Source organism: Paralichthys olivaceus, chromosome 16 (assembly GCF_024713975.1).
Source record: "Paralichthys olivaceus isolate ysfri-2021 chromosome 16, ASM2471397v2, whole genome shotgun sequence".
Taxonomy (NCBI): domain Eukaryota; kingdom Metazoa; phylum Chordata; class Actinopteri; order Pleuronectiformes; family Paralichthyidae; genus Paralichthys; species Paralichthys olivaceus.
In genome coordinates, this window is record NC_091108.1 from 9,379,436 (window position 1) to 9,389,353 (window position 9,918).

Here is a 9,918-nt window from a genome sequence, read left to right on the forward strand (position 1 = left end):
AATTGTGGATTTTGCTCTAAAGATAAAGATCTGTCCAACTGCGGCTCCTCTCCCTTAAAGCTCAAAGACATGGGGCCTTGATTTACACGAGGTAAAAGGATAATGGAAATATTCCAGCATCTCATAGTGATGCATTATGCACAAGATTGCATGTCCCACAGCTACTGTCAGCTTCTATTTTTAGGCTTCAAAAGCTGAGGCACTTTATCATCTTTTATCAGCATAGGCTGAACAAAACCAGCAAAAAAAAAAAAAAAAGTTCACATTAGTAATTTCACAATCTACCACTGCACAGAAACCAATTAAGAACGTGAAATAAGGATGAGCAGCAGCACGATGCAGGAGTGTCCCTGCATGGCCCCCTACAGCAGCTCCTGTGTGCTTTACACATGACCCAGGAGTCCTGTCCCAGCTCTGTCAGGCAGCCACCATGTGTTCAAACACCAATACGTCCTCAGTGAGGATTCATGAAAACACTGACTGCTTGAGCTCTTGTCTCCTTGCCCTTAGTCACAACACAGATCATTTAAAAACAACTGCTAGGAGCTTGGAAATAAAAAATACACAATTGAGCCGCATACAAACAACAGACGGACAAGCCTCCTGAGCAGAACTCCGGAAACTTCATTGCTTCTCTATTCAAAAATACCCCAGCAGAGCAATCATCAAACGGCTGGCTCCATTAGGGAGTTCCTCCAGGACACCAGATGCTCAATATCACACCACACTTCAAAAGTCAAAAGCCTGTTTGAGATCAGCTCCAAGGCAGGAATTATATAAGCAGCTAAACAGAAAAATACAAAATATCACCAATACGTCACACAAAGAATTATCTCCATTGTGGCCTGAGGAAGTGGTAAACTGAAGAAATGAAAGGCAACTGTGGCCATTTCTACTTGGGATGTTAATGTTGGCAGCTTCAACCAAAAAGTGATTTTCCCCCTAGAGGCTGTAAATGTAACATTAGGTCCGGTACATCAAGGGGATAGTAAATAAATAGACTTGAAAGAATTGACCGAAAGAATCGTGTGTCATGTGGATGTTTTTTTCTGATGGAGAGTAAAAGCAGATAGTTCATTAAATTGTTTCCCCAAATGCACCACAGGAATTATGAGGCAGGCAGGCGCCTCCCATTTCACTTTCACCTGTGCAGGCTCAGCTTTCAGGTCAAATCACAGCCCAGAATATTGATCAAGCTGCTCCAAAGCTTTGGAAAAGTCCACTATTGAGACTTTAGACTCAGGTTCTCACAGTGTTCTTAAGTTGTTTTGATCCACATCATAGGATTTTTATCTTATTCTATTTCATTTTACTTTATTGTATAATGTTATTCTAGTCGAATTGTATGCTTTTCTTGTAATTTGCATCGTGTCTTCATTTGTCGGACAGCACACTTTGGTGAACAGTGTTTTTTTTTTTTAAATGTGGTATGTAAATAAACTTGACTAATCTAAAAGGTCTTTCGGTTGACAAACATAACTTTACTCAAAACTATGTCCTGGTTGCTCATCCATAGGACACCACCTACAACTAACAAGAGTCCTGGCTGCAGCGGCCTGGTTTCAAATCCAGCCTGGACGCTTCACCTTATCCCCTCTCTCCCCTCTCACTCTATACTGTCTCTGTCAAATTAAATAGAAAAGCCAACAAAAGTAAAACAAAAAGGTCAAAACTCTCTGCAAAACAGAAAGTGGGGATACACAAGGTTACAGGTAAACTTCATACTGGCAGTGCTGTAATATGTTTACGGATTATACAACCCTTTCATCCAAAAAGAAAAGTAATTACTCAAAGCTTTGTGACATAACTGCCATGGGATGTGCGCGGTTACGCAATACTATTAACTCAAGAGGCCTTAATGAGATTTGACTGATATTGTTTGCATAAAACAAAGAAGAAAAGAAATTGGTGAACCTGAAAAAAGGGCAGAACAGTTGGCAAAATAGTCGAGCATAATGTCAAGAATTAATATACCAACTGTGCTTGCAAAAAAATAACTAAAACAAGAAATATAGAAAATAACATTGCGATTAATATTTAATCAATTGACTAATAGATTGCAAGAAGCGGAATTTCATGTTGATTTCATCAGGAAGGTCCTGTGAGAGTAGTACACTAAAAAGAAGAAACACTTTTTCGCACATTTTCTAAGATTGATGGTAAATCATCAGCTGTCAGTTCACAATAAGGTCTGTTACCTGTGTGCATCTCCTTTAAATATCCAACTAAGGTTAAAACTTAAACCAAACAAACCCAAAAGTATGAATGAAAGAGTATGAAAACCAGTCGCTGCCCAGTAAATAACCTTATGTATCAACTACATTCTATTTTGGACAGCGTGTGTTCAGTCCACCATGGCCCGTGTGTTGTCACGGTCCAAACACTCCAACACTAAGATGAGAAGATTAGACTCATCAGGGAGCATCAGCTGAGAGCATATTAAATGAAACTGGCATATCTGAAATATAGCCTGTAATGATCTGAGAACAGTACACTTGCATTTTTCTTTTTTAGAGAGAAAATATATTCTACTCTGAAGTGACCCAGATAGTCAGAACACATCCTACCAACCCTGAGGCTCAGTAGCTCAGAGTGGAGCTTTTACCAAGCGAATCTCTCACCAAAAAACGAAACTGTATTAAAACTTCTCATGGAGTCTTTTCATCAATGAGAAGCTCAAGCATTGAGATTCACACATCAGAAGCTCGGATGTGGCTAAACAGGCCTTGACACATACAGCAGGATTTGCCTTCCTCTCCAAACAATATATAATCGATGGAGCTGTGGGGAATCTGTGGTGTTTTAAAGGCAGTTTTGCAAATATACGCTGAGATCAGTGCATTTTGACGACTTGTTCACAGGGAGGTCCAATAAATAATTGGATTAGAAATAAAGATTACATCAGACTACCACATGCATGCTCTTTTGATGGATCTCTGCCTGGCGAGATCTCTCCCCGATAGCAGCGTGCTCTGCAATAAGGCAGCGAGCATGAAAAGACGTCCAACTGTCAGGCCCTCCCCTCGTTCCTTCCTGAGGTGAAGAGTACAGTCCCCCCAGAGCTGTCCCTCATCTGCTTCATATCACAACGTGTTGATAATCCTCAACTGTGCTCGGCGTCCAATTATCTGCGACAACATCTGCATGCCCAGTGGCTGCTCTGCTCCCCCACCGACACAGGAAACGTTATCAACAGTACGGCACCGCGGACGACTGTGGAGACAGGATGACGGTGCATTGGGGTGTTTGAGCGCAAGATCACAGCAGTGCTGCAGGAATCATGACTGTGCACGTATCGACTTTGTCTTTGACGACAATGATTAAAACAATGCTGTGTTTGTTGGAGCAGCAGGTGGACACCAACAAAACCTCGTGGAGATTTAATTCAGAGAAGCTGAGAAAGAAAATCAAGTTTAGTATTATAATATGTGGCAGGTGGAGACACTTCCGAAAGTGCCGGGTCGACCATTTGCAATATGAGAATCTAATCTATGTAGACATTTACAGGAAGCGCTTGTTGTGCAGTAATGAATTTATATATTTGATTTCCTATTATGATTGTCAAACTACATTCATCCTCTGTATGCATTTGATTTATTAAAGGGTTTACAACAATCACCACATCCATTCAGGGTCAGTAGTTTACCTTATATCAGGAAGGGAAAGATGGTATCGGAACAACAAGTTTTTTTTTTTTTTAATGAGTATCGTAATAAATACACTGCTGTTGTAGCACTGACTGATAAAATGAGGGTAAATGCACAACAGCATCTGCAATATCCCATTTTTAAAAATCACAGATCAATAGTGAAGCTACACGGTCAAACATGAAGCGATCCTGTTTCTGTCACAATAAAGGACACAAACCTAAAAAAGGTCTGATAATGTGCCAAGATTTATAGAACTTACTTCTTCATATCAGACTCTTTTTCTATCGCTAGATATTTTATAAAAAGTTCATCAAAGATCAAATCTCCACTTTACTCTGTTAGATATTCATACATCTGCTGGATTCACTCATAGTGTATGTGGCCATTTTAATAGATTGTTTATATAAAAATGTCGATTAGCGGAGCTTTAAATCTCCTGTGAATGCTGTTGGCTAAGCTGTTAAAGTTCTAAAATCCCTGAGCTACTTCCTGTCAGTCGAATTTACTGCACTGGCTGCTCACGCTTTGTGCGACTTCTACTCTTCCGCTGCCTGCTGCATGAATGCAGGCCGCATTCCACTTTATTTGGGTCTTTTTTTAAAAATTGGGCTCACTCTTCCTTCTGAAATGGATGTGACAGTGTGTGCCACAGTTGCGATGCTGTCACTGCGGCTGAAGCTCCTGCCCGAGCATCCAAGCTACGACAGCACATCATCACCTTCAACCAGGAACTGGAGGAGACCATCTTACAAAAGAGACACGACAGCCATGACACATGTCAACATGTTGCTCACAGAGTTCCTCAAATAATGATGTAGCGCTAAGGACTCGTGGGCAAGTACGTCAACATGTTTGACACGTGTCGTGGATGGTGCGATCCCGTCCTGAGAGGGACTATAGTGATCTCATATTTCGCCACGATGACAAACACAGACTCACAATGCAAAACAAAAGTCCAGCCTCGTTGTTGCGGCTGGTAACAACGCTTAGATTCCACTCGAGGCTGCTCCAGTGAGATAATCTGACCCATCATCCTTGATGCCATCAAAATGGATGGAACCAAACAATAGTGGAAAAAATAATTATTTGGAGACGTCAGCACCGTGCATCACAAAAGCGATGGAGAGCTTTTCCCACTCAGCTCCACTGGGAACTACAACCATTGTAACAGGAAAAAAAGGCCTTTTGTCGCTCGGCACTTGATTATTGTCCGTCACCACAACAGGATGCATGCTGTTATCATGGGACGTACATGAATGCATCAATCGCACAACATCTCCCATGATCGTTCACACACTCTTCAAAAGTCAAACATCTAATGCTCAGAAATTAATTTCATCAGCACTTTGAGAGTCTTTTACTCAGCTGAAAGTGAATGACTCCTTTTTCACGTTTTCAATGTCACGAATGCATCAGAAACTGAGGCGCTCTCACTTCGCTGTCTGACCAAATTAGTGAGTTCATGCAGATTTCCATCACTGGAGCCGAAGCTGGAAAAAAAAACATACATCTACTGCAGAGTCATTTGACCTGGGAGTGGATGTAGATTCATTCCATTCACATCACAGATAAAAGCCTGATATTAGTGAGTGTTAGTGGTTTTTTTGAGCAGTGAAAAATAGTCTTTAGGGATGAAACTAGAGCTAAAGTTCAGTCAACCAAAATGTCAAATACAAGTTTTGTGCTTGTGCTACGTGATGGAGACAACAAGAAATCACATTAGTCGCTGTGATCACACAAGAGACTGAAAAGATCAGCGGTGAGAGAGCAGTCACAGCAAAGATGATTAAATCAGACAAGAGACTGATTCATTCAGCTCATTCACACCAGGAAAATACTAATCTAATAACAGGCTCAAATCAGAACATCCTGTCCTGTTCAGACCACATTCAGATCTCTGTGCGCAACTGCTCATCCTCCTATAAAGCAAGACTCCTGCGTCCAGAGAAGAAGCTGTCCAACAAAGTCCCTCCCTCCTGTCCACCAGGCTGACAGCAGTCATCCAAGATGTGTCCGTCAGCCGTGAAAAATAAATACAGCCACATCTGAGGAGAGCCACGTCCTTCACTCGCCCCTGACAACGCTGCGCTGCAGGATCAAAAGAACTCTAAAGAGACCTCAAAACACGAAACTCCGACGCTGCACTTTTGCTGAATCAATTTGCTGCATTTTCAATCACCCTGGAGACGAAGAGCTTAATACATTTTCCTTTTGACCAAGGGATATGCATTGACTGTCTTTCAGGGTGTATACTGTACTTGCAACGCTTATTTGTTATGCATGTATTCAACGAAAAAAAGCTACATACCTGCAGAGGTCTGCTTGAACTTCTCACTCTTCTTCTTCCTCCACTTCCACGGCTTCAGGAGACGTCCCAGAGTGGCAAACTTGCTGCGACGGCGGATGGGCGGGGTGTGGCTGCCGGAGAGCAAGGACTCAGAACGCATGGCGGCCAGCCTCTCTACTTCCTCTGCTGTAAGGAGGGAAAAAAATCTTGTTTAGGTGAAGATGCAGAGGTGGTGATATTCTGGTAGTAGTGCAGGAGAGCTAGCGGTGAATGCAGCACACAGTTTTGCTTACAAAGATCCAAGCAGCAAGAATCTGTGCCAAGTGGCCTCCTGAACGCCTGAGTAAACAAACCTGCATATCAGGAAGCAGCATTAAGCTCTGAGTACATTAGCTTGCCAAAACACACTGAACAGACTAATAAACACCTCATTAAAGGGGGAAACTTTCAACTGTTCAAATGTTGACAAGGCACAGTGATTTGGACTTTTACGAACCACTGGGCCTCAAGTGCAACAAAAATATCAAGCTTTTTACTCTAAAATACAATTACATGAAAGTCTAAATACAAGGATGTTGTGGTCCTCGGCTACAAATGGTGCCCATGTGTTCAGAAAACTAAATCTGTTGATCACACAGATATTTCTGACTCGCTCTTAGCGGCTTTTAAACAGCTTTAAAACACCGTGGGAACAAAGATAGCAGCAAACAGGCTCCCAGGGGTCTTACAAGAGCAAAACCAGTGTATTAGATTTCTGACTGGATGTTATCTACTGTACTTTCTAGGCATCCCCTGGTTCGTATTCATATACATGCTGTATGAAAATAAAGACGTCTGAGATGAGTTATTTATTATCTCTGGCAAGAAGGTTGTATTTTCACCCCTCTCCGTATGGGTCAGGGAAGAATTCATTACATTTTGGTGCAGATCCGGATCAGGGGGCTGAGGCAGGATTCCCCTCCCCCACTTTCCTTAATATTGCAAGATATAGCGTTTTTCATCATTTTTATAGATTTCTCAAAAATGTGTGAATCTTGTTGGAAATAAAAATCCGATATGTTTAGGGGACTGATGAGGGGGACTTTGGTGTTTTCATAAGGGGACTGTTGGACTTGGCAGAGATATGGCCTCTATAAGAAAATTCTAGTTATGTCTGCTTGCAGACTTTTCAAATCAATGTGCATGTGCAAACACAACATAGCAACAACAGCAGGTTTGCAAAGCCAGATGTAAAAAAAAAAATGTGCGAATGTTAAGCTCTTGGTGCGGTCGAGGCAGATGGACGCCCACATTGTGTCTGGTTCTGCTTTTCTTTCTCTCCACAGTACTTGCTCATTGTGGGAACTGTTGGGTTTCTCTATCATTTTGAAGGTTTCAACCTTGCTATGTAAAGCGCTTTGGGAAAATGTATATTATGATTTGGTGCTATACAAATAAAATGTTATACTGACAATAAGATCAGACAACTTTTGTTATGAAAAGGGATAAACTGATTCAGTCGGCTCTCAAGCTCGTCCTCAATGAATGAAAACCAATCAGGGTGTAAAATCCTTCACAAATCAATATATGTGATTTCCAAAAAAAAATAAAAAAGATGGACGATGAAGTATAGAAATACAAGTGTGCAGAAAATAAAAATATGTAATAAGAAATAAAAGAAAAACTAAATCTAGAGAAAGGTTTTTATGGCAACTCCACGGTTCTCCAGTTAATCTGAAATGACCTCTAGCACTGTGTCTGTTGTGTCACCATGTTGCATTAGATCATCACCCTTGACATGTTGTCAGGGAAATGCACTGGTCTCTTGTTTTTAAATAATCACATTACATCTGAGATGTTTGCCGATATACATGAATCACATTACGGACCAGTCCCCTCCCCAGGGCCACGGGACAGCGTGATAAATCATGTGACTGTAATGCAGTGGAAATGTGTTCCACGGACCATTACTTGACCGCTCTGGTGCCTCAGAGCCAAACCATCGTAGCAGTCCACACTATAAATACCTCAACACAGTCGCTGTCGATTCAAGCCAGTCCAGATTAACATTAGTTCAAATCTGAGTGAAGTGACAGCCAACCGCCAAGCAACAACAGCTCTGTACACTTTAAGATAGAGAGAATGATGCTATATTAGTGATCGCAATAAAAGAAAGTCAACATCTTACATCAGACTCTTATTTGTATGAACATGACTGAAGTATTGACAAAAGAAGCATGAATTCCCCCCTCATTTGGACTGAACCATTTCCAGGCAGTGAGCACCAAACCAGCATATCTACAATTTGAGTCCATTATATTTCGAGCCCGACCGATTTATTGATTGGTAAATAAAAATCTCCCAATATGAGCAGACATACAGGTATCTGCATTCATGTTTGACTTTTATTTGCCAGAATAAACAATGCTGAAAAAAATGTGCATTCATTATTTTCTTAATCTAGCTCTACATATTTGGTTGACAGTTTTTTCTTATTATTTATAGTTATTGATAAAACATCCACGTTAGTCCGGCTCTAATTATAATTTAATTTAACACAATCTTGGCAAAACCTTGGCAGAAATCAATTTTCAAAGTAAAATTCTCTTCCAACTAAGGTGATTAAATCTGGGCTGTTTTTAATCATTTCCATGACACTGTGCAGCCTTTCAGTGCCATCTTCATGCTGTTGCACACCACCCACATTCTTCACCAATGTAGCACAGCCAACTGATGGCTGCTTTTAATTAAAAACACTTGTTTGCACACCAAGATGGCTGAGTGATGATGTAATGACACTTTACTGGAAATGGCTTTGTGCAACCAGCCTGCAGAGTTTCATGCCTTTTATTAAAGCAAGGACTAAAGACTAACAACAATCCCTTCATCTGCATATGTTCTGTGATGTAAACCAAGGAGCAGCATGAGCCCAGCCCTGAGTGAAGTTCTGATCCAGTCTCCACAACAGGTACGATGCCCATCACTGGTTTTTTGGGGGCCTTAAAGCTCAATGTGTGACACTGCAGAGACATATCGAGCAGCTTCTACAGGACATGATCACACACAGACACACAAGCACATGCGGTGATGGAGCCAAACGCGCACATAGGAGCCCAGAGGCTCGGCCATGGCTGGATAATGGAGCAGCCTCTCCTAGATGGCAGCATATACCGCAGGGCTGCTAATATAAGGGCCACACCACCACAAGGCTTCTCTCTCCAGCCTCCAGTACACTCACCGTCCTGCGTGTCGTTCCCGCGGCTGCAGTTGCTGCAAATGTGCTTAATCTCTTTCCCGATGTGACAGTGGATGTTGAAGGGCATGTTGTTGTTGTGGTGCGGGTAGTGGCCGTGCCTCTTCTTTCCGCTGCTGCCGCCGCTGCTGCTGCTGCTGCTGCTGAGCGACATGATCTTCACCAGGCTGAACGGCTTCTTCTTGGGCTTCTCCACCGCCACGGGTGCGCTCTCCCGGCAGCCCGTGGCGAACCAAGTGCCGTGCATGATGGTGGGCGCGGGGTCCACGGTCGGGTAATTGGCCGTCTTGAACATCGCGGAGCTTTCGGCGCACGGTGCTCTCACACACCGGAGTGGCTTTTCAAATTAAAGGGCCCCGTCAATCGAGTTCTATCTAAACCTGACCGGCAGCAGCCGCGTCCATTGACCCCGAAAACCAGTCCCTTCCCTCGGCTGCGTCCCTGCACCTTTACCTGAGATCCCAATCTTTTTGTGCGCAACGCCAAATCCGCTGCTGCTCAGAGGAGGAAAAATAAAGTGAGCTAATAATAAGACAGAGTGAGTAGTGAATGGCAGCCTCCACCTCCTCTCTCCTCTCCTCCCTCCCGGAGCGACACACTGCAGTCGGTTGTAGCTAATCCACGATTAGTGGGGCTGAGCAGTGCGCGTCTGTGATTGGCTGCGCGCTGCGCTCCTCTTATGGGCCGGCGTGGAGGAAACGCAGGGAGAGTTGCTCATCTAATAATGATTTCAAATTGAATTTAGTTTT

The 9,918-nt window shown here is 42.7% G+C and overlaps 1 protein-coding gene across 6 annotated transcripts in view; it reads right to left on the reverse strand.

The window, feature by feature from the left end:
- Positions 1-9,918, reverse strand: part of LOC109646849 (phosphatase and actin regulator 1-like) — a 43,582-nt gene that overhangs the window by 15,871 nt on the left and 17,793 nt on the right. For 2 of the 6 annotated variants that reach the window (XM_069510885.1, XM_020112619.2), the window contains exons 1-2: positions 9,155-9,749; positions 5,959-6,123 (exon numbers count right to left, since the gene is read on the reverse strand). In XM_069510885.1, coding sequence (XP_069366986.1) covers positions 5,959-6,123; positions 9,155-9,464 — 475 coding nt within the window. In that variant the 5' untranslated portion in view covers positions 9,465-9,749. Of the gene's footprint in view, positions 1-5,958; positions 6,124-9,154; positions 9,750-9,918 lie in introns of those variants that run through there. The other 4 variants (XM_069510886.1, XM_069510887.1, XM_020112627.2 and 1 more) reach the window with 3 other exon arrangements.